Source organism: Arabidopsis thaliana (genome assembly GCF_000001735.4).
Source record: "Arabidopsis thaliana chromosome 1 sequence".
Lineage (NCBI taxonomy): Eukaryota > Viridiplantae > Streptophyta > Magnoliopsida > Brassicales > Brassicaceae > Arabidopsis > Arabidopsis thaliana.
Window position 1 is genome coordinate 4,260,305 of NC_003070.9, and position 22,281 is coordinate 4,282,585.

Consider the following 22,281-nt stretch of genomic DNA (forward strand, 5'->3'; position numbering starts at 1 on the left):
ATTAGGGTGTGTTTACAAAATCTATATTCTTGCAATACCTAATGTTTTCAAAACCCACAACATTAGTGAAGAATTATTGCATGAATCTCTTAGACTTGCAAAGTAGATTCTTATTTAGCGTTCGTGGCTTTTTGGTTCGACATTATTGGAAGCAACCGGAAAGCAGGCAGACCCAGTCAGAATAGTGGTGGGTCCCACGATGTGTCGAATAATATATATCTGATCCTGAAGACAAGATCATGACCGTCGGTTTAAAACACGTAATTGGGTTCCAAGGCTTTATGAAAACCCTAGAAGTAAAAGGGAAAACCGAAAAACAGAGAGATAGGGTTCAAAGCGGTTAGGAAGATCCTTTTTCCTTAAGGAAAAGGAAATCAAGGATAAAGAAGAATTATTCTTTTCCTGGTTATAAATAAGCAAGCCCCTGTTCAACAAAACAATCACAAAAAGAATGTCAAAAAAGCAACGCTGCTTGAGGATGGAATCGCTGCCCCACGAGGTCGTAGAGCGCATCCTAGAGAAGACTTGCTGTGGATTCTCTGCTGAGATTCACGGCTGTATCGAAACAATGGAAATCATCGATCGAATCTCCATTCTTCCAACAAAGACAATTGACACAGCGTCAGCAATCAGGTGATCCAGCTCTTCTCATGGTCTCCAGAAGTCGTGAGGATTATTTTAACCCGGATTTAAAACATCTAACTACACTGGTGTTGGGTTCATCATCATCGGTCACCATCCCTACACCTTGGGAGAAGGACAAGGAGAAGGAGAAGGAGAAGGAGAAGGAGGACGAAGAATTCTTCTTAGTTTCTTTTGATAGCTGTGACGGTCTCGTTTGTCTCTACAAATACTGGAAATCTGGTTATGTGGTCAATCCCACCACTAGATGGTATCGCCCTCTTCCTCTCTCTCAATTACAACAACTCCTTATCAGCTTAGGTCGCAGTGTCTTCGAGCTTGGATACACAGTCTGTGATATTGGATTCGGTAAAGACAAAATCACGGGCACATACAAACCCGTTTGGTTATACAATTCTTTAGAAATTGGCCTTGAAAACGCTACTACATGCGAGGTTTTCGACTTTAACACCAACGCTTGGAGATATGTTTCTCCGACCGCTCCCTATCGGGAGGAAACCAAAATTCTATCTTTCGATCTTCACACTGAAACCTTTCGAGTGGTCTCTAAAGCTCCTTTTACCAATGTAAAAGCTTTTGATATCGTCATGTGCAATCTCGGCAACCGCTTGTGCGTTTCCGAGAAGAACTGGCCCAACCAAGTGATATGGTCATTCAATTCAGGCAACAAGACATGGCACAAAATGTTTTCCATTAATCTTGATGTAACTTCTCATTGGTTTGGTAATCACATAGCCGCGGTCATGCCACTAGCACTTTTTTATGAGAAGAAGAAGAAGAAGAAGTTGTTGTTTTATTGTCGTGTGCGAAGTCGAACATTGATGGTATATGATCCCGAAACCGAATCATATGATGTTGCTTTCAATGATTACTCCATCGGTTATCCTCTTTGTTATTTCCAGAGTTTAATCTCTATTTCATAAATCTGATTATTGCCAATGTATTATGGTGTAATAATCTTTATTTCTTTTTCCATCCACCGTTTCTTTGTCAGTTTTGCAACTCTTAAAGAGATGATTATGATATATCCAGAGTCTTTTTTTACCAAGGCTGCTTTTTATGCTTCTAGTTTATCTCACTCAGTTTACTTCCTTACATCCTTTTCAGTGATCGCAATATGCTCTGGAGTCTGTTAAGTTTAAACTTTGGCAGACACTTGAATGACAGAATTTGGTGCAAAAAGGTTTAAACCTGCGTAGACAGGACTTTTCGCTAAGGCACGCCACAAGACAGCTTGACTGCTAAGTCCCAAAACATATACCGAAACATCCAATCGGGAACCTTAGAAGAAACGGCCATAGCTCCTCTTTTGGAAGCAGAATGAAGATAATGAAGATATTAAAGAAAAAAAAACAAGGCCGTTCCCATTAGTCACGAGATTCAAATGCAAACCAAAGTCAGTTTGCTCTTCTGTCTACAAAACATAATTTGAGTCCGTTAAGTTGGACCGGTTCGGTTTAGTTAATTCGATTGCTTTTTGCTCTCTTGTTTGGTTAAAACTTATAAACTTAACATATAATACTAACATTTTGGAAAAAGGGGTCGAAAGATTAAAGCAACCAAACATATGTGCAGAAATATGAATGGCATATATTCTTCTTCTTTGTAAGAGATTTTTCTATGAATTTCGTTCCAAAATGCTTTACTTTTTTATATGCAATTTATGAGAATGAGACCACAACAACTTAGATTGGTGTACATATATCAAATGAAACATGTAATATAACAGTCCTATAACTACTTATAGAAACCTAATTAAACTATTACGTAGTGTTACCACCTTAAAAGGTTAACAAACCTTGACAAGTAAGTCTAAAGATAAACTTAACCTACATTAGCTAACATATCATCATCTTTTCAAACCCATTTAATACTGATTAAATCCTAGATGTCAGGTTGCTTCAGCTGAGAATAGCTTGATTACCCAATTATATTAATCAATAAAAATGTGTGTGTGCCTAACATTTTTGTAACAAAGAACGATATCTTATGCTAAGCTCAATAGGTTTTAGATCAAAATAATAATTCCAAATCATAATAAGAATACATGATCTAGAACAATATGTTACAAGTGAATTAATGAGCAAGTTGCCAAAAAAAAGAGCAAGTTGCCAAAAAAAAGAGCAAGTTGCTTAAGAAAGGTGTAAATTTAACCCACCAGATGAAAATGCGATTTCGCCTAACAGAAAAGACTCGAATCAAAAGTAGAAAGAAATTTATTATTTTGACTATTTTCCTCACTATGTTTCGATAATTTTGGTAAGACAAACTATAAAACATAATAGTACAAGAAAAGAAAAAACTAAAAGAAAGTAAAATAAAATAAAGATACAATCTTATTTCCTTTAATTATGCTCCCTACTTTTTCACTTTTGTTACATAAATATATCTCCACTTTTCTTTTCATAGTTTTTCCCCAATCTCAACCATTTACAATTAAATTGATTTTCCCCCTCTCAAAACGAACCAAACCGGTTCCAAACAATAGCAGAATTCCAAAGAATCAAGAAACTAAACCGAAAAAAAAGAAGTAAAAATTAAAAAGTAAAAATTACTTCACCGGTTTAAATCCAATAATCTTTCTCTTCACACTTTTCACTTCTGGTTTAGCAATTTGGATCTCTTCCTAGCTTCGCTATAGAGAACCACACCCATAATCGTCACACCAAATCCGGCTATTCCCATCACCGTCACCGGATTCCTAAATATCAAAACCGAGACTCCGGCAGCCACCGCAGCTTTTCCGTTCCCCAAAACCTGCAATGTGAGAGCACTTGTATGCTTTGTCACCAAGAAATTCGTCAAATTCACTAAATATGCCACTGTCGCATTCCCGGCTAACAAGAAGATGATCAATGGATCCGTCCTCGCTTTCTCGATTAGAACTCTTAAAACGTTTCCTTCAATGTATAGCGTAAATGGTAGTAAGATACAAGCCGCCATTGGAGCCATGTATAGCAAAAGATTCATAGAATGTAGCTTCTCCGATTCCGACGTCAGAATAATCCCCTACAAAATACACAAAATCCGGTTCAACCAAACCAATAGTGAGATCCAATAGACGCAATTCGATCATACCGATCGATTAGAATCTGAATTATCTGTTTAAATGCTATAGATTGAAATTCAGACAGAGACTGAACTAAACCGGACTCATTTCAGTTCTAAGAATAAAAACCGGATTCGAACTGGAACTAAATTTCTTCCAGATTTGTTATAATAAACCTGGATTCGGAAAAATTTAAGAGTGATGTTTTGTAATAAAATCGAAATTCGAACGCAATTTCTGATTCTCTTAGTACTAAAACGGAAAATTCAATACACCAAACCGATTAATACCTGGACGACGGATTTGAGAGCTCTACCGGCGGTGGAAGCAACACAGATAAGGAAACCAAAAAGATGAAAAGAAGGTTCAGAGTTAGAAGCAAGAACGATGCCGGAGACAACCGGAAGAAGAGCTAAATAAACTTCAGTGGACTCTGTTTTACAAGTAATGAGAAAAGAGAACACGGCGGTGAAAAACGGCGTCGTAGCTCCAATAGCTTGATTAAAAGAAACAGGGATATAACGTAGCGAAGTGTTGCCACAGACGACGGAGAGACAAAAGATCGCTGACAAAGAGAGGATCTTTAGAAACTGACGGCGAGATAAGATGTGCTGACGTGGCACGATTCCGGCGATATTGATTACGGCGGAGCTATAGGCGGCGCATGATAACATGTGTGTCATGGTGAGGAAGATTGGGTAACGGAAACCGTAGTAGAAGAGAAGGTATTTGTTTAAGAGGAGGACTCCTATATTTGAGCCAAACCAGGCGGCGATTATAGCCGCCGTGAGGATTGTTGGTGATACGGTGGGGGAAGAGAGGAAGAAGGGTTTGAGTGGTGAAGAAGCGGAGGAGTGTGGTGGTGTTCCGGGGATGTCTACGATGGTTGGTGCGGCGGTTGCGGCGGCGTCGAATCTAGGATTGCTCATCCGCCGCGTTGTCCATGATTGAGCTTCAACCATTTTTCGGATAGGGGCGAAATGGGAATAACAATAAGTTTTTCTTCTTTCTTTCTTTTTCTAGAGAGAGAGAGAGAAAGTGTGAGTTTTTATCTTTTTCGGTGGGGATTGAGATCTGAGTGAGTGAAGAAGAAGAAGAAGGAAGATGATTAATCGGACGGTGGAGATTCAGATTTAGCTGTAAAGGTTTAGAATGATATCAGCCGTTGGATCTTATAGTTGGAGGGAATTGTTATATTTAAAAATAAAAGAAAAATAAATAAAAAGACAAATCTAAGAAAATTAATTTTAAGATTCGAAGTCTTGTGTTCGGAGACTAAGCATGAGTCAGAAGTGTCGGTAGTAGGTCCACATTTGAGATCCGATGGAAGCAATCCTCTATGACGCAGCCTAATTTGTAATTACATACAAACCCCACTCACTAATTATTTAGCCTCTCTTTTCAAGTTTTGTTTTTAATAATTGTCCCTTAATACAATATTAGCAATAGTTGAAACACACATTAGCCTAACATTAACATTCCAGAACACACCAAAAATTAAAAAATCTCAACTAACAAAGTTGGATAAGTCACATTTATATATGGTTACATCAAAACAAATGCGTCGGTGTTGACCAGATTTAGACTCTCTCTTTTTTGGGTTGATTATATATGTTTAGATTTCAAAGAAGCATTTGAAACTATTTACATTTGACAATAGAGGTCGTACATTTTAATAAAGGTTGTCACAAATACCAAAATCTAATCAGATCTGTGAAGTAAATAACGCGATTTTTCTTTTGCATCAGCATTAATCACGCATTGTGTTTATCATCGAAATGACTAATTGACTATATAAGTCATCTAAATATATTAATAGATTTGTTATGTCATTCAAAGTTCAATACCAATTATGGTAACAAAATAGATTATAAAAGGGATATTATAATTCGAGAAAAGGGGACTTGGCCAATAGAATGCATTATTCTTTGCTACTTTCTGCAAAATATTTTCTTTATCGCATTGCATAGATTAAATTATTTTATACGTTCATTACTTGCCATTTTTCCCACTGATCATGCATGCGATTGCTAATATCTAAGGTGATAATAATTTTGTTAGGTGACTTTTGTGAATTCGACAAATATATCCTTCATGCGAAAGGAAAAAAATAACATGGTGGATAATAAATTTGATAAGAGCCATATTAATGAATTACAAAAAGAGAAACTGTTCGTTGACAAAAAAAAATGTCCCACACTGAAAAGGAATCCAAATATGAAAGATGCAACACAGAAATCATGATTTTCTACGAGTGTGTGTAATAGGTAAGAGCTATCTTTACTTAGAAGGACCAGCTCACTTTATCTGTCTTCTTTGCATTCCCTAAAAAAACGAAATGACTCCTTTTGTAAATTGCCGTAAGACAAAATCCAATGAATGATAATAAATGATTACAGCACGTCACTTAGTAAGAAACATTTAGAATGATGAATGTCTACGTATACTTATGATATCATCAAATCAACTAATTCACTAGCTAAAGCTAATCCTTTTATTTATGTAGTAGTTTAGACTAAATAAATAATTATGTATCGACCTTCATAAATTAAAACCAAAAAAGTATGTATGGCTCCCTAATAAAAAAACCAGACAACAGAAATTACACCAAAATGTTTGAAGTTTGATGTTCTGTCTAACCATTACTATTTAGTTTAATACTACAAAGCAATCAATTTTTAATGTAAGAAAAAAACATAGTATATAATAATTCATCTCTGACAATGTGAGATTTTATTATTTGAGAGTAGTTTATAGCAGCACATAACATTTCACATGTTCTTGGAATTCAAAATTCTATATGATTTAAATACTTCTTACGTTTACCAGAATAAATTATGTAGGGCACAATATTGTAGGAACCATTTGTTTCCATGTGCGACCCAATTTTAGTGGGCCAAAAACAGTGAAACTAAAGCTAGTTGCTGATAGGGCCCGCGTGACAACGAAACATTATCTAAAACATTTGGTCTATACTATTACAAAAGCAAAATGGCTTCGCCCGGGTTCGAACCGGAGACCTTCAGTGTGTTAGACTGACGTGATAACCAACTACACCACGAAACCTGTTGAACATTGATTAGATACACACAATATATAGTATAGTGATCAAATTCTGATAGGGGCTCAACATTAGTTACGCAATTGAAAGTACAGAGAGTTTTGGTACAAAACAAAAAGCTTGTGTTGTTTCAATATAAACCTCAAGTTTTGATACAAAACAAGTTCTCAATCACTAAAAAACGTAACGTTTTATAAAATGTATGGTTGTTGACTTGTTATTAAACCTTACTGGCCACGAAATCGCTGTTTGTAGCTTCCCATATGACAGTACCATCACAAGAACAAAGTTTTTTGTAGTTTTCTCCAACCCCTGCGCTTCTAGCAATCACTGCGGCGGTCAATCCGGGGCCTGACTTATTATCATCGGTCTTGTACACCACGACGGCTCTCCCGATAAGGTCTGCAACCTTGAGTTTCTCTTTCTTTCCCGAATAAAAGGCCTCTCCGTTTTTGTCTGCCTCTAGTGTTCCCAGGTCTCCCAATGGCTGACAGAAGAAAAAGAGAGTTTTTAGAGGATTGTGATGACATTTTCGTTTTCTAAGAATGCGTTTCACCAACCTCTGTGCCAGTTTGATCTTGAAATGGATTGTACAAGCTCCCTGTGCTGGCTGCTCCGTTTGTGAGATCTCCATACTCGTTGATACACCAGCTGTGGGTTCCGGGTGACAAACCGGTAAAGTTGGCTTCGATTCTTGCAAGTTCCATACTGACCTGAGCAAATCGGACTACCCCGAAAATGTCAGGGCCTTTGAATTCTGCTACTGCAGCTGAGACTAAGAAATCTGCCAAAACACATCACAAAGTAAATATCATAAAACAAATGAGGAAAGAGGTCATCAATGAAAGACAAACCGTGGAATTGAAACGGTAAATCCTCAAATTCAATACTGTCAGTGTATTAAAGAGTAGCTCAAGAATGGAAAATTGCCAGTACGTAAATCTTCTTAATGTTGAACTAAACATAAACACAAGCCATGTACTCCTTACATGTTCTATGAGCTGAGAAAATATATCTTCTTTCTTTTGATGTTCAAATCTTTCTTCTCAAACAAAAACCAAAGTGACCCGAGAAGAGATATCTAACCTTGAGGAACACCTTGTCCAATTAAGCGAGCTTTTCGACCAGTTTGCTCCAAAGCTTGAGTCATAGCCTTAACAGGGGAAGATCCAAGTATCCTCACAACTTGATTGGACAAATCCACCTCCACTTTCTCAATACCTTACAAGATTAAAAATTTCCATTACACATAATAAGCACCAACAAAGTAAATCATAACCAAACAGACGACGATTAATAAAGTTGTTTCTCCTACTACCTTCAATGGTTTCTAATTTGTTCTTCACAGCATTAACACAACCCTCACATGTCATATCCACCATAAACTCAGTCTGGAACACACAACACAAGTTCTCACTAGCTCAAATCCAAAAATTGTTGTATAAAGATACAGGATTACGAGAAAGACTTACAAGAAGCTGAGGCATGGCTCGATCCTCCTGCAAATCAAATTCAGCTACTTAAATACTTAATCATCGAATCAGGAAAGCGAAAAAGCTCAAATTGGAAATAGGGTATTTCAAAAGTTCAAAGCTTTAAACCAAAACCTGATGGAGATTACGATCAGAAGTGAGAGCAGTCGCCATCGGAGAGCTAACGAAGCTTCGTGAAAGTCCCAAGAGACGTGGAGACGATCGGGAGAGGAAGGAGAAATTGAGAGATTGAGATTTGGGGTTGGTAGAGGAAGAAGAAGAAGAAGAAGAGAAGGCGATCGCGATGGGAATCGCAGAGGCGGCGGCTACGACGGCTGAAGTCGTTGCCACTGACCTGAGAATTGATGCCATTATCTTGCTTCTTCAGTTTTTGCGGCTTTTTATTTCTGACCTTTCAACAACCTTTAAATTTTATCATTTTTAATTAAAAAATAAATCGGTTAATCTGGGGATCACTATTACTTTGGTAAATTAATGTGCAGTAATTCTGTTGTTATTACAAACAGTTGGTGTTATTACCTTAAACGCAATAATATTTCAGAGGGAGTTTATTGATGATACAAAAAACAGTTTTAGCCAAAGCCAGGAGGGAGTTCAGGATCTTCTTCATCATCATTATATGCTTCTCCTTTGTTATCTTGTACATCATCACTACATGCCTCTCCTTTGTTATCTTCTACAGCTCCTTTAATCAGCTCTTGCTTCTGTTTACTCGCTGGACTGGTGTTGAAATCAGTTCTTGCTTCTTTTTTTGGTGTTGGAATCTTATGTTCCATTTCTCTAGCGGATGTTCCGCGTTTCTCGCCTCTCGGGTTAGATAATGTGGCGTAGACGGATTGAACGGTTTCTCTGATTTCATTCTTCATCCCGTCTTCTGATCTTATTATCCCCCATAAACCATCTGAGAGCTGGCTTAGCATCTTGCTCCTACAGGAAACAATCCAAAAAATTTAGTACGCTTGTGTCATAATCATTTACAACAACAGGAGTTAGCTGAATAGAAGAAAATCCCTCTTAATTTACCCGACTTCTTCGAATATCGCATCAGAGAGTTGCCTGGTTTTCATATTTTGAGCACCATGTCGTTTCAAAGATGTTGACTCCTTGACAACTGATATCATATTATTCCGTAAATCCTCCTGCAATCCAGTAACCGCTTTAATAGTCAGATCACAATGCAAACACAGGCAGTCCAGAAGAACAAAGCTCAAGATGTTTATCAAACACTGTTAAAAGAAAATTCCTTGTTGCCTTACATAAACTTCTCCGGCTAAGAAAGTAGTAACCTTCACTCTTATCTAAATATTCTACCAAGTTGCGCTAATGACAATGCCCATTCGATGGATAAGTATAAAGACTCCTCAAAGACAATGAACACTATACCAGCTATAAGTAAGATGTCAAACCAATTCACAGTAAGTGATACTGAAATTCTGAATCAGCTATAGTAGGCCTATAGCTGTGATCTAACAGCTTAACACCATTAAGAGAACTCTCTCCCCTAGGATCTGATTCATCTAAGAAAAACTAAAGGCATCTTGATAAACTCTCCGAATCATCAATGGTTTACTTACTTCCACGCCTCTAAAGCAACTTCAGATACACTTATCCCAAAATCAAAATCAAATGACCAAACTTTCCCTATCTTAAACAACTGGTATTGTTAGGAATCCCATATTAACACAAACCTTCCCTGAGACCAAGCTCAAACTTATCTTTGCACACAACTAACCATATCACTTGTTTCAACACTACAACAGTACACACGAAACGAAAAGATCAAATTTTTTGGAGTGAGTTCCGAGAAGCTACTGATGAAAGTACCTAAAACCATTTATGGAGGACTATTGGGCTCAGTCTATATGAACCAAAAGAGCAAACTTTATACAAATTCTCAATCGAAATCTCTATTACTCAAGTCAAACTAACAAAAGATTCCAATTTGATGATCTTTTGAAACAATCAAAATCGACTAATCATTATCACTGGTCCTAACAAAGCCACGAATGTACTGGGAATCGAGAGAATATGAACCCTAATTAGAGGAGCAAGGAAAGAAAAACACACGATGTGCAATGCGAAGACGACGGAGAAAGAGAAAGAGGGCTTACGTTTTCTTTGAGGCGGCGAATGATTTTGAGACGGAGACGATCAAAATCTCCGTCGTCCTTAAGCTTCTCTACAACTTCCTCTTTGCTTATCTTCCTCGCCATACCCATCATCTCTCACTCTTCCTTCCTTCCTCTGGATTTTCTATTTCTTTCCTTTTATTTTTTTCAAAAAGTCGTATTTAATAAAATCAATAATTTTGTTTGCATCTATTTAAATTGTCAGGGCTTCATGATGCATCATGGATCTACAAATCACAAATTAAACCATAATTGAATAGTTAATTAGCTATTTTATAGTTTTAACAATATTCCTTATCTATTTTTCTTTTGTAATTAGTAAATTTAACTTTTAAACTCTTGTGTTTGAACCGATCCACTTGTAAAATTATAGTTTGTTCGTCTTCATTCACGTTTATATTTTACGAGTGACCTTTGCTGAATGTTGATGTATATATGTTCATTTAACATAATTGCCAACATGGTCACCACCATGTTCATGCACAAAGCACTTCATAATCATAATCATGACACACGACACGATTATGTTGTTATATGGAACAAGTTCAAATGGACCATAAGATGAAAGTCAGACCTAATCCTGACCCCAATATCTATTCCCTTTAATTCATTAAAATCCACCAATTATTGCAAAATTTGGTATCTTTCAAGTGTCCACATCATCCTTCGAAATTAATTAGACTCTAATTTGCCCCCTATATGAAGAATTTGGAATATTGAAATCGTTCTTAATCGAGGATATATAAATAAATAAATCCTTTAAGATACAAAAGTAACCGATTGTATTTTTTAGGACTCTCATGTACTCCAACATTTCATGATCTTCATGTAATTAACGTAATCGACCATTATCTTTTTGGTAGGTCTTATTGTTCAAGACTTCAGACATTTATATAAATTAGATAACGTTGAACTTGTAAGACACAACAAAAGCAAAATAGAAAAACATAGTTCGAAATTTGAGATGAGTTTGTATAGGAAGATCGAAAAACATGGTTCTAAAGAGAGAAAATAACTGAGAGTTCACTTCCAAGGACATTTAAATGAGAAGAAGTGATTGTTTTTTATTCGTGACTACACATATCTATATGACTATACGCTTAATTTTTAACCGATTATGACCAAATCCAATCTCTTAAAACAAGAGTACCACAAAATAAAGTAAATTAAATGTTCTGGTATGACCGTATAAAGTTTCTGTGATTTATAATTAACCAACAACGATCAGTTTTGCTACGTGCTCATAAGTATTTAGTATACTGGGTCTTTGTCCCGAAAAAGTATAATCGATAATTCGATATGTAATGTTACGAATCGTTTACTTAGATGCCATGCAATCATGTCTAGAGAAAAAAAAATCATTTTCTTAGTGCTATTTTAATATAAATAATTATTTAACTTTTGCTTGAAATTGACATAAATCTTAATATACCAACTTTTTCGTCGACCAAAATAATATAAAATATAGGTCTATCATTATATGTTTTTATCCTAGGCTAGGCGGCCTGAAGAATTAAATAATGTATTTCGGCATCTATGGTAAACTATATAAATGACAACACTTTCTCTTTATAATACAAATTGGTAACCTGAAAATTACTATGAACTAAATCGATTAATCGACAAGAAGTACTTTTTTATATATTGGATGATTTTCATTTGTTTTAGATTTTCTATACAGTTACTAATAGTAGAAAGTGTTTTGTATATGAAAATTAAATGATGTATGTATTGTTAAGAACTAGTCATTGTTTTTTGATATGTGTGAATTTTTTAAAAAATCAGTATTTACATAACATAGGAGTTAAGAAACTAACTGAAACTATTTTGGCTCAATAAACTGAAAGTTAAAATCATTTCAAGAACCTAGTGTCGGATGAAACAAAATATATGAATAAAGCACATTTTAAATGTAAGTTGCATGTTTTGCGTAACAATATATATTCCCTAATAAATAGCCACTAAATGTACAGCTCAAGTTAAATCGTTTAAAATGCACACCTTCGAAATAAATCTAATCGTTTAGTATTAGTATCACTCACTCAATCGTATCTTTCGAATAGTTTAACGTTGTTTTCTTTGAGGTCACTAAAAAGCTTGTCTTTTCAAAGAATAAGTTGAAAAAAATGGTCATAAGAAACAAAATCTTGGATGGTATAAAATGACTAACAGCATTGCTGTCGAAATTCTGCATCAAAAAACAAGAGAATTCATATAGTACCCAAAAATTCTCTTATTACCAAAACACTCCCATAACCACCAACAAGAAAATAAAAAGGGCATGAATTTTCCAGATTCTTCATTGTTCACACCAAATTTTGCTTATGAAAATGATTTAGATTTCTCTAGTTTGATCACTCCTTCAACGCGTGTATCATTCCAAGAACCTAAACCATGTAATCCAGTCATTCATAGTGCAGGGATTGAGAACGATGGAAGACAAAACTGTGAGACGACCATGACATTAAGCGAAATCATGAAAGGAGACGATGAGCCGAAGAACAAGAGAGCTAAACATAAAGAGCTTGAGAGACAAAGAAGGCAAGAAAACACATCTCTATTCAAGATTCTAAGATATTTATTGCCATCTCAATACATAAAGGTAAGTAACATTTTCAAATTTTTCTTATACAAATTCTGTCTCATCTCATGAAGTCAAAAAATTTCTATAGATTATATAGAAGATCCCCTTAGTCTAATCACGGTAATTAATTAACAATTGTGTAAATAGGGTAAACGTTCCTCGGCAGATCACGTTCTAGAAGCAGTGAATTACATCAAAGACTTACAGAAGAAGATCAAAGAGGTCAGCGAAAAAAGAGATAGAATCAAGAGATCTATTACTCATCCATCATCAAGAGGAGAATTTTCAATAAGATCATTAGCATCATCAACTTGTTCTTGTGTTGGAGACACGAACATTGCTGTTGTGGTTAGGCCTTGTTTGATCGGACTAGAGATCGTAGTAAGTTGTTGTAACAGACACGAATCTTGTCTATCAAGTGTTCTTCAACTCCTGGCTCAAGAGCAATGCTTTAATATTGTTAGTTGCATCTCAACTAGACTACACCAAGGATTCATACACACCATTGCTTCTGAGGTAATTATCTATAATCTATCTTCGATCTGATTTATGAAGAAAGAGGGAGTTAATCTTTATATTTTATGTGATGAGAGATAAATATTAATATTTTGGGAAATTTCTTAAACTTGTGTAGGTCGAGGAGGGAATAGAGGTTTATTTCTCAGAGCTTCAAGAAAAGATAATCAAAATTGGAACCTCAAGAGTCACTACTCGCTAGTCAGAGTTTATTAAACCTAAAAATTTTATGAATTTACGTCCTAATTAAGATATATATCCTCAACCATTCCCACCACCACAAGCATGTTGTGTTTTTAGTTTTTAGAAGTTTATATTGTTCAGGATGTGGATGCTGTTTGAATTGTTGACTAATACAAAAAAAATTATGAATTGTTTTTTTCCTATAACAAGTTGTATGAATAATTTGATTAATGCAAAATTTTGTGAAATGACATTTTCTAACGATTTTTGTAATAATGAAATCGTATAATAAGATAGCTCATATTCATTGATATTTTTTTTTATTACGGTGTAAATATTACTGAATTATCGATACAAAAACAAAAGTATGTTGATAAAAAAGTTGTTAGATGTATCATGCATTTATGCAATCTATCTGGTGTTAGGTTGTGGCATCTTTTGCTTGCATAATAAAACATTTTTAAAACAATATCTTGAATTATTTTAATTATCGCGAGACAATTAAGAAAACCGCAACATTTAAATATGTCTTTTTTGCCTCAATATAAATACTAATGACAGATATTAATATTCTTAGAAAAACATAAGTATTTGACAGATAAATAATTAATTAAGATGCTTCAGTTTCAACTAAACGAATAAAGAAGTAACTGTGAAAGAGCGAAGAAGAGTCACACAAAAAAAACAATGGCGGAATCTTCAGAGCCTCCGGTTGTTCTCCTTCACCGACCACCGTCTCTAACTTTCATGGACGAGATTCTGACTCGTGAATTCCGTACTCTCATCACCGACACTTCCTCATCGGAATCACTCCCGAGCTTCTTCCCCCGTCACGCCTCCTCCGCCAGAGCCTTCGTTATCAGCGGCAGACTTCCGGTAACCGATGAACTCCTTTCTCATCTCCCTTCTCTCCAGATTCTCGTCTGCACTAGCGTCGGCATCGATCACATCGATCTCGCCGCATGCAAGCGTCGCGGCATCGTTATCACCAACGCTGGCAACGCGTTTTCCGATGACGTTGCTGATTGTGCCGTCGGTTTGCTTATTAGCGTTCTCCGTCGTATTCCTGCCGCCGATCGTTACGTCCGGTCTGGTAATTGGGCGAAATTTGGGGATTTTCAATTAGGGTCCAAGGTTTGTTCGAAATCACAAACTCTCAATTTCGAATTCTGATCTATAACTGTAGTTAGATGATTACAAAGGGGAAATTTAGGTTAAAAGCGTTTTTTTTTATTCTGAGTAAAATTTGGGAATAGCTTTAGATTGTGGGGTTACAGATAAAGTAGAGCTATGTGTTAGTAAAAGTCTTTGTGGTAGTGACTTGTGATAATATTTATTGTTACAGGTAAGTGGGAAGAGAGTTGGGATAGTTGGATTGGGGAGCATTGGATCATTTGTTGCTAAAAGACTTGAATCATTTGGCTGTGTTATCTCTTACAACTCAAGGAGTCAGAAACAGAGTAGTCCATACCGGTATTACTCTGACATTCTCTCGTTAGCAGAGAACAACGATGTACTTGTCCTCTGCTGCTCTTTGACAGACGAAACGCACCATATTGTGAATAGAGAAGTGATGGAGTTGCTTGGTAAGGATGGGGTTGTGATCAATGTGGGACGAGGAAAGTTGATTGATGAGAAGGAGATGGTCAAGTGTTTGGTTGACGGTGTGATTGGTGGTGCTGGTTTAGATGTGTTTGAGAATGAACCGGCAGTTCCTCAGGAGTTGTTTGGTTTGGATAATGTAGTGTTGTCTCCTCATTTTGCTGTGGCTACACCAGGGTCTTTGGACAATGTTGCACAGATTGCTTTAGCTAACTTGAAGGCGTTTTTCTCGAACCGGCCTTTGCTTTCTCCGGTTCAATTGGATTGAGAGAGCGCCCGGTTTGATCAGGTAGCTAAATTAGTTAAGCTATTGTTTATTATAATCAATAATTCAAAAAGAAAGTGTAATGAATATTTGAATGTACCCTGACATTCTCTCCCAAAGAAGAAGAATTAATGACGCATATTATTTAAATAATTCTCCCGCGTTGCACATATGACTAATTTAGTCGGAACATTACGATTGGCAATATAATCATAATGTTTATGAATAACCTTTTGGTTCTAATGTTATTGTGAAAATACTGTTAAAACATGATTTCATATATTAGTTTATCTTTGGAAACGTAAATAGTTGACAAACGACAATATAAAAATAAATGTCTGCTGTTCAATTTAACTAATCATTGAAAATACATAAACGCACGTATATATAGACATTGGATAGAGTCGGTACACGTATCGTCTATAGAACCTGCTCGCACGTCAACTTATACTATATTCAAAAACCTCACTTAAACAACAATTGACCTTTTTTCCTAAATTTTATTAGTATTTCTATTGAAAAAATTCAATGAAATGAAACAAATCCCAATCGGTACGGACAAAAGTCTCCAATAAAAAAGGAATTAAAAAAAAAAAGGATAGTGATCCGCACGTAGCCACCACTACTGTCGTTGAAAATCCCCTCTATATAAGATTGTCTCAAATTCGATTACTTCATCAAAAAACAAACCAAAAACAAACCCTAAGAATAAAGAAAAAGAGGCTAGAATGGGTCCAATCTCAAGTTCTTGGAGCTTTAACAAATTCTTCTCAATAGTTTTCGTTGTTTTCGCCATCTCCGGCGAGTTCGTCGCTGGATACTATCGACCAGGCCCATGGAGATATGCTCACGCCACTTTCTACGGTGACGAGACCGGTGGTGAAACCATGGGTACGTACACAACTTCATTTCACTTCTCTTGCATATACCATATGAAGTCGATGATCCAACGTTTCCAGACATATATATCCACACGATTAACAAAAAAAAAAAGTTTATGAAAAAAGTTTCCAAAATATTTTACCATGGATACGTAGTCCATAGCAATTTTTCATTTGCATTGCATGTGCATTGAACCGTACCTGAATCACAATATGTCACGCATAAGATCAATGATATAATAACTTTATGTATATATATATATATATAATGTAGGTGGTGCATGTGGGTACGGAAACCTTTTTAACAGCGGCTACGGACTGTCCACGGCGGCGCTAAGCACGACATTGTTCAATGATGGTTACGGATGCGGCCAATGTTTTCAGATAACATGTTCGAAATCACCGCATTGTTACTCTGGAAAATCAACAGTGGTCACAGCCACCAATCTTTGCCCTCCTAATTGGTACCAAGACTCCAACGCTGGTGGTTGGTGCAATCCTCCTAGAACCCATTTCGATATGGCTAAACCAGCTTTCATGAAACTCGCTTACTGGAGGGCCGGTATCATCCCAGTTGCATACCGAAGGTATATATATACTACACTTAGTTATTCAACTTCATATATTATATTCCAAAACTTATATATTTTATAATGTGATTGATCATATAGAGTGCCATGCCAAAGGAGTGGAGGTATGAGGTTTCAATTCCAAGGTAATTCTTATTGGCTTCTTATCTTCGTCATGAACGTTGGTGGCGCCGGAGACATCAAGAGCATGGCCGTTAAAGGTAGCCGGACGAATTGGATAAGCATGAGCCACAATTGGGGAGCCTCTTACCAAGCTTTTTCCTCTCTCTATGGTCAATCTCTCTCTTTCCGGGTCACTTCTTACACCACCGGTGAAACCATCTATGCTTGGAACGTTGCTCCGGCTAACTGGAGCGGCGGTAAGACTTACAAGAGCACCGCTAATTTCCGTTAAAACTAGGCTTTTGCCCTACCAAACGAAAACGGAGTTTTCTCTTCTCCTTCTTTTTTTGTTAAGAGTTTCGGTGGCCTTTTGTTGTGGTGGCCCGGCTTTATGTTATACATCTACATGTATGTATAATGTATGTATGTATCTAATTGTGATATAACTCTTCTTATAAATATCATGAAGTCAACACTTCTTGATCAAGAGAATTCGTTTTGTTTCTGAAAATTTTGTTATTTGTAAATTTTCTACCAATAAATCGCTTGCTTTTGTTTAGAAGACAAATTAAAGGTCTTGAACCAGAATTTGGAACAGAGTTTTGAAAATTGGGAATGAGTCTATACATATATTTCCGTATACATCTCAGTTTGGTCTAATAATAAGTACCAAACAGAAATTACCAAGAACAATACATATTCAGCTATTAATAACATCGATTAGTAATATCTTGATTCATTTCATTTTTAATATAACGTTTTCCCAAAACCCCTGATCCGATTCAAAACCCTACTTCTTGGTGAGTCTCTCTCTCAAGATCTTCACACCCATATACCTGCCAAAATCATTAGCCTTTAGTAAAAAAAAACAAAAAACATCAACATAATTAATATATATGATTGATTTTACCTGCCAAGCATCATAACCGTGGCTTGAGGATTTGTCCCGGGACAATAACCAACGGTCGACATATCAATGACTCTAAGCCGGTCGATACCAATAACTTTATAATCCCCATCGACCACTCTGCCCACAACGCATCCTCCATGGTAATGCCAAATGGTTGTAACTGTATGTTGGCAAAATTCCTCTGCGGATGGAGGCAACGAGGCTCCAGGACCACTGCGAGGCGGCCTTAGATTGACAGGAGTACTCGCCGTGAGGTTAAGTAAATACTCAAATGACACATCTGCGTACTTATACCTCGAAAAAGCTTTAGATTGCACGACTCTCTCTATGGTTTGGATTCCTCGAACACAACGTTTTAGGTCGTCAGGATGTTGGAAATAGTTGAAAGTCACAATCGGGTTATCTTTTGGGTTTCGGGTCTTGAGCTCTAAATGACCCGTTGATAATGGGCCCATTACTTTCTCTAAAAGGAAGCCTCCTTGAAAAGGTTGGGCTGATGATAATTTGGTCATTGAATTTGACTCTAATAATGTTGCCCTTGGTGAAAACATTGCATAGTAGTCTCTAGTGGAGGACGATCCACTAGAACCACCACCACCTCCGCCAAAATTTTCACCACCGGCGGCTTCGACATATGTTCCTTCCCCGGTAATCCCAACAACCTCAATGAGTGAGACCTCAACGGGGACTGGAGAAGGAACGAACACGGCATTCATAGGGTTGTCATACATGCCTTGACCCACATGAGGCTGGTCCATCACCACCGTGATGTTTTGGGCCTGTAATTGAGCCGATGGGCCAACACCACTTAGCATAAGAAGTTGTGGGCTCCCTAGGGTTCCGGCCGATAGGATGATCTCACTCAAGGCGCCTTCCTTTAGGTAAGCTCTATGAGCCTGACCGGTCCGGTCTCGGTACACAACTCCGTTGGCTATTGGCTTGGTCGTACCTTAAACGTGAATAATTATATTGGTAATTTGATAGTTAGTTAATAATCTGATTTAGTGGCAACAAAATGAATTAGAATAAAGTGTGGTAAGCAAGAATTTACATGAAATGTATAGTGAAAAAAAGGTAGACATTGATTTTGCAAAATATCAGGTTCAATCCATATTAAGATGAAAAAAATTTAACCATGTGAAAACAGGACCAACATTTTTGTTTAACCAGCATGATTGAATATATTTTAGTTTTACTACGTTATGAGTATTGGATGATTATATTCTGCAATGCTACATTAAGTACCTCGAGTACGAAACAAGATCCGGTGGACGGTGGCATGCAAAAGGACGGTAATACCCTTAGGATCGGCATACTCTAACAAATCGGCGGCGGTGTGTCTATTGCCGTTGCGGTCAAAAATAGTACCGCCAAATTTGGTGCCATTGATATGATCATAGGTGAAACCATTATTAGGGACAATCCCAGCCTCCAATAAGCCGTCTCTCACGGCCGTTTGCCACCGCCCCATCGGAGGCTGAAACGCCACCTTAGCTTCAACCCACTGGTACGACTCGTTCGCTAGCGCTCCGTCCCAACCCATGTTCCTAACAACATTTCGATTCGTATAAATTATTTATTTTAACGTGGACACACCAAGTCACCAAAAACATCAACAATAAGAAATATCTTGTATGTTGTACTATGTAACGACCCTAACAGATTAAATGACTATTCTACATATAAGTATAATAAGATCGTTTTCTCTTTTATTTTTATTTTTACGGCAAAAATCGTTTTCTCTTTTATTAAGTGTGTGTGATAATATATAGTTATACATATATTTAATGTTATCCTTAGACCTTAGTTGATTGATCATATAATAATGTCTACAATTATTACTGTCTCACCAACCATAGTAAGAATGAGGACTCGATAATATATTAATTTCCATGTAAATTGTATGCATGCGTATTAGTGTTACTGTATACATATGCACTAACCTAACGTATTTAGTGCCCGCACGTGTATAGAAGCCGGCGTTGAGAGCGCTTCCGCCACCGAGAACCCGAGCACGTGCATTAATGACACCATCTTCTGATACAAAACGCTGAGATGGTGAGGACTCAGACAGGTCAGAGAGAGCGGCTCCGAAAGCCGAGAGCCTCGTGATGTTGGGGTTATTGTACGGTGAGTCACCGCGTTCGAGCAGCAAAACGCTGGCGTTTTGAGACAGCGTTGCGGCTAGAGGGCACCCGGCAGTCCCACCACCGATGATGATATAGTCGTAGTACGACGTTGTAGGACTTCCTGTCGCGTCCCGCATGAAGGAGTAGTTCGGAGCTGCGATCAAAGGGTAAAACTATAACTTCGCACTAATATGAATACTTAAGAATCTAGTTGTAGTTCATGAATATTACCTTTGTCAGAAGAACAAATTGGAGAATGGAGAAAAAGAGAGAGAGCAACAAACAATCTCCATGACCAAAATCTATCCATCATTAATACAAATTGAGTTTAGCACAATCTAGAGTAGAGTTCTCTCACTTTGTATGCCTATATGTATATGATAATGTATGGGTTATTTATAAAGTCTTTGGTGACCTATGGTGAAATTAATACTCGACCTTTTCATCATATATATAGCTAGAAACAATAAAGAGTCCATCTAATTCTGAGGAAATGCAACATCAAGATTCTATGTCTATTTTAATGGACACGTGTCACCTGAAGAAGCAGATAAATAAGACCCAATAGATAAATTAATTAATTTAATTTCAAGAAAATGCAAGTTAGATGAAGTATCATGAGAGAAAAGACCAAATGGCCGATAAAATTTCTAGGGAATGTAATGTAGATATTGATACACTTAACCTGTCTCTCTTGGATATGAATAAAGAAATCTGAAATTGGAATTAAAATTAGATACTATATATTTATGTAATTGTGTTTCAGTGTGTGTAATACCAACGTCCATTAATAGACAGTTGGTTACAGACTTACAGTTTAAATGCACCAACATTTTCGTTCTCGATCGTGTGATCATAATAAGCCGAATATGTTAGGTGGAAATAATGATTCATAAATTGGTTTCGTACGTTTAAATGAAACGAAAATTAGCAGTACGTATATATACTCCAGTTTTTTTTTTTTTTTTTTAATTACCTTATTGATCATCACTTTAATTCAGCATAAATGATTATGACAATCAATCTAATTAGCAAATGATCAGGACTTGTAGATGTTGTTACTGATATGTCTTTTGACGATTCCATTGATATGGAAAACCCATATTACTGATATGTCTTATCATAACTATATATACTCTCTAGGAGAACTTTTTGAAATAGTTAACAAAAATGTTGAAGTAGTCGATATAGATGATTCATGATTGGGTCATACATCATGTAGGTGTAGCACTCGCACATGATAAGGTCGTGTCATTAACTACTCTACAGGGTATACAGTACAGAGTAACATAATTGTAGATTAATTTTGTATGGTCAAGGTTGCACAATTTTTTTTTTTTTTTTCCATAAAAAATGAGTCAAATTTATGAACTATGGGCCATAATATTTGTGCCGTGTGAATTCAATTATAAAAGCAAACGGACTAAAAAGCCCATCATACATTTTCTTCATCCTTTTTTCTTTTGTCATCCCCTCAAGAACGTAAAGTATAGAAAAAAAAAAAAAAAAAACTATTAAAGTATTCCAAATCTATTCGACTTGGGATAACGTAAGTACGTAACTCTTAGCATAAAAATGAACTGCATATATGGTTTTATAAGTAGAATCAAAAGTTTTGATCAAGAAAACAAAAATCAAAAGTCAAGAGGAAAGGAATAATGCTATATACCAAAAGTCAAACATATAAAATTCCGAAATGAATAACAAAATAATAGAAATAGTGGAGTACACAATGCTTGTACACAGCTCATTAACATGAAATACAGATGGAGGTCTCCTTGGTTCTCAAAAGCATAGACAAATCAACTAACTCTAATGATTAAGTTATAAAAAATCATATTATAAGTAGGTTAATCACTCGAGAGTCTCAGACAGCGAAGCAACCAGAAAAGAGAGAGAGAGTGGAAGACATATAGGTCCCGCTTGCAATGCTTCGTACGGTCACCAAATTAACAAGTGGCATACTTGAAATGGGGGCTGTCTAATTTATTATCGTCACGAACTATAAAAAGCTTCTTGGTGTGACGTTGGATAAGTTTCCCTCTACACCAAATCCACAAGGTCGAATCATTTAGAACCTAATAGTTTACTTTCCAGAATGCTAACAATTTTTTTGATAACATTCATTTCCACTTAAGACAGTAT

At 36.4% G+C, this 22,281-nt stretch overlaps 8 protein-coding genes, 1 long non-coding RNA gene and 1 other non-coding gene across 12 annotated transcripts; 5 read left to right on the forward strand and 5 right to left on the reverse strand.

Moving 5' to 3' along the window:
- Positions 1-478: 478 nt before the first annotated feature.
- Positions 479-1,565, forward strand: AT1G12490 (F-box associated ubiquitination effector family protein; the record flags this gene model as incomplete). The annotated part of the gene is made up of 2 exons (NM_101121.1): positions 479-633; positions 662-1,565. 2 exons carry the CDS (start codon positions 479-481, stop codon positions 1,563-1,565), a joined length of 1,059 nt encoding a protein of 352 aa, NP_172711.1.
- A 48-nt stretch (positions 1,566-1,613) lies between these two features.
- On the forward strand, positions 1,614-2,055 carry AT1G04957. The gene has a single exon (NR_138808.1). It is a non-coding gene; the product is annotated as an other RNA (long non-coding RNA).
- A 790-nt stretch (positions 2,056-2,845) lies between these two features.
- AT1G12500 (Nucleotide-sugar transporter family protein) lies at positions 2,846-4,852 on the reverse strand. The gene is made up of 2 exons (NM_101122.4): positions 3,982-4,852; positions 2,846-3,651 (listed from the first exon to the last, which is right to left on the reverse strand). Exons 1-2 carry the CDS (start codon positions 4,651-4,653, stop codon positions 3,238-3,240), a joined length of 1,086 nt encoding a protein of 361 aa, NP_172712.1. The 5' UTR covers positions 4,654-4,852; the 3' UTR covers positions 2,846-3,237.
- A 1,831-nt stretch (positions 4,853-6,683) lies between these two features.
- Positions 6,684-6,757, reverse strand: AT1G12510. Its single transcript has one exon. It is a non-coding gene; the product is annotated as a tRNA-Val (tRNA).
- A 12-nt stretch (positions 6,758-6,769) lies between these two features.
- CCS (copper chaperone for SOD1) lies at positions 6,770-8,678 on the reverse strand. Of its 3 annotated transcripts, NM_101123.4 has the most exons (6): positions 8,360-8,678; positions 8,225-8,251; positions 8,071-8,143; positions 7,839-7,973; positions 7,313-7,536; positions 6,770-7,239 (listed from the first exon to the last, which is right to left on the reverse strand). In NM_101123.4, exons 1-6 carry the CDS (start codon positions 8,594-8,596, stop codon positions 6,973-6,975), a joined length of 963 nt encoding a protein of 320 aa, NP_563910.2. In that variant the 5' UTR covers positions 8,597-8,678; the 3' UTR covers positions 6,770-6,972. The 3 variants fall into 3 exon arrangements, with proteins under 3 accessions (NP_563910.2, NP_001031029.1, NP_001031030.1); NM_001035952.3 differs by having other exon boundaries at positions 6,787-7,239; positions 8,071-8,251; positions 8,360-8,619; NM_001035953.2 differs by having other exon boundaries at positions 6,802-7,239; positions 7,839-8,143; positions 8,360-8,610.
- Positions 8,679-8,681: 3 nt separating this feature from the next.
- On the reverse strand, positions 8,682-10,603 carry AT1G12530 (uncharacterized protein). Its single transcript, NM_101124.5, has 3 exons — positions 10,357-10,603; positions 9,269-9,384; positions 8,682-9,172 (listed from the first exon to the last, which is right to left on the reverse strand). The coding sequence occupies exons 1-3, from the start codon at positions 10,465-10,467 to the stop codon at positions 8,818-8,820; spliced, it is 582 nt and encodes a 193-aa protein (NP_172714.2). The 5' UTR covers positions 10,468-10,603; the 3' UTR covers positions 8,682-8,817.
- Positions 10,604-12,583: 1,980 nt separating this feature from the next.
- Positions 12,584-13,902, forward strand: AT1G12540 (basic helix-loop-helix (bHLH) DNA-binding superfamily protein). Its single transcript, NM_101125.5, has 3 exons — positions 12,584-12,976; positions 13,106-13,474; positions 13,593-13,902. Exons 1-3 carry the CDS (start codon positions 12,656-12,658, stop codon positions 13,674-13,676), a joined length of 774 nt encoding a protein of 257 aa, NP_172715.4. The 5' UTR covers positions 12,584-12,655; the 3' UTR covers positions 13,677-13,902.
- A 324-nt stretch (positions 13,903-14,226) lies between these two features.
- On the forward strand, positions 14,227-15,727 carry HPR3 (D-isomer specific 2-hydroxyacid dehydrogenase family protein). The gene is made up of 2 exons (NM_101126.3): positions 14,227-14,791; positions 15,003-15,727. Exons 1-2 carry the CDS (start codon positions 14,345-14,347, stop codon positions 15,525-15,527), a joined length of 972 nt encoding a protein of 323 aa, NP_172716.1. The 5' UTR covers positions 14,227-14,344; the 3' UTR covers positions 15,528-15,727.
- A 473-nt stretch (positions 15,728-16,200) lies between these two features.
- On the forward strand, positions 16,201-17,665 carry EXPA7 (expansin A7). The gene is made up of 3 exons (NM_101127.4): positions 16,201-16,415; positions 16,680-16,992; positions 17,077-17,665. The coding sequence occupies exons 1-3, from the start codon at positions 16,253-16,255 to the stop codon at positions 17,387-17,389; spliced, it is 789 nt and encodes a 262-aa protein (NP_172717.1). The 5' UTR covers positions 16,201-16,252; the 3' UTR covers positions 17,390-17,665.
- On the reverse strand, positions 17,643-20,827 carry AT1G12570 (Glucose-methanol-choline (GMC) oxidoreductase family protein). The gene is made up of 5 exons (NM_101128.5): positions 20,368-20,827; positions 19,951-20,290; positions 19,253-19,554; positions 18,008-18,956; positions 17,643-17,933 (listed from the first exon to the last, which is right to left on the reverse strand). Exons 1-5 carry the CDS (start codon positions 20,447-20,449, stop codon positions 17,888-17,890), a joined length of 1,719 nt encoding a protein of 572 aa, NP_172718.2. The 5' UTR covers positions 20,450-20,827; the 3' UTR covers positions 17,643-17,887.
- Positions 20,828-22,281: the final 1,454 nt, after the last annotated feature.

Excerpts from the sequence above, each read along its gene's own strand:
- AT1G12500 (NM_101122.4), bottom strand. The coding sequence starts at position 4,653 with ATGGTTGAAGCTCAATCATGGACAACGCGGCGGATGAGCAATCCTAGA. Across the intron at positions 3,652-3,981 it reads CTCTCAAATCCGTCGTCCAG|GGGATTATTCTGACGTCGGA; the intron begins GTATTAATCGGT and ends TGTATTTTGTAG.
- CCS (NM_101123.4), bottom strand. The coding sequence starts at position 8,596 with ATGGCATCAATTCTCAGGTCAGTGGCAACGACTTCAGCCGTCGTAGCC. Across the intron at positions 7,537-7,838 it reads TGGACAAGGTGTTCCTCAAG|ATTTCTTAGTCTCAGCTGCA; the intron begins GTTAGATATCTC and ends GTGTTTTGGCAG. Across the intron at positions 7,240-7,312 it reads AAGATCAAACTGGCACAGAG|CCATTGGGAGACCTGGGAAC; the intron begins GTTGGTGAAACG and ends TTCTTCTGTCAG.
- AT1G12530 (NM_101124.5), bottom strand. The coding sequence starts at position 10,467 with ATGATGGGTATGGCGAGGAAGATAAGCAAAGAGGAAGTTGTAGAGAAG. Across the intron at positions 9,385-10,356 it reads TTCGCCGCCTCAAAGAAAAC|GAGGATTTACGGAATAATAT; the intron begins GTAAGCCCTCTT and ends ACTGGATTGCAG. Across the intron at positions 9,173-9,268 it reads GCGATATTCGAAGAAGTCGG|GAGCAAGATGCTAAGCCAGC; the intron begins GTAAATTAAGAG and ends TGTTTCCTGTAG.
- AT1G12540 (NM_101125.5), top strand. The coding sequence starts at position 12,656 with ATGAATTTTCCAGATTCTTCATTGTTCACACCAAATTTTGCTTATGAA. Across the intron at positions 12,977-13,105 it reads TGCCATCTCAATACATAAAG|GGTAAACGTTCCTCGGCAGA; the intron begins GTAAGTAACATT and ends TTGTGTAAATAG. Across the intron at positions 13,475-13,592 it reads TACACACCATTGCTTCTGAG|GTCGAGGAGGGAATAGAGGT; the intron begins GTAATTATCTAT and ends AAACTTGTGTAG.
- HPR3 (NM_101126.3), top strand. The coding sequence starts at position 14,345 with ATGGCGGAATCTTCAGAGCCTCCGGTTGTTCTCCTTCACCGACCACCG. Across the intron at positions 14,792-15,002 it reads ATTTTCAATTAGGGTCCAAG|GTAAGTGGGAAGAGAGTTGG; the intron begins GTTTGTTCGAAA and ends TTATTGTTACAG.
- EXPA7 (NM_101127.4), top strand. The coding sequence starts at position 16,253 with ATGGGTCCAATCTCAAGTTCTTGGAGCTTTAACAAATTCTTCTCAATA. Across the intron at positions 16,416-16,679 it reads GACCGGTGGTGAAACCATGG|GTGGTGCATGTGGGTACGGA; the intron begins GTACGTACACAA and ends TATATAATGTAG. Across the intron at positions 16,993-17,076 it reads ATCCCAGTTGCATACCGAAG|AGTGCCATGCCAAAGGAGTG; the intron begins GTATATATATAC and ends TTGATCATATAG.
- AT1G12570 (NM_101128.5), bottom strand. The coding sequence starts at position 20,449 with ATGATGGATAGATTTTGGTCATGGAGATTGTTTGTTGCTCTCTCTCTT. Across the intron at positions 20,291-20,367 it reads AATTTGTTCTTCTGACAAAG|CTCCGAACTACTCCTTCATG; the intron begins GTAATATTCATG and ends CTTTGATCGCAG. Across the intron at positions 19,555-19,950 it reads GCGGGCACTAAATACGTTAG|GAACATGGGTTGGGACGGAG; the intron begins GTTAGTGCATAT and ends AAATGTTGTTAG.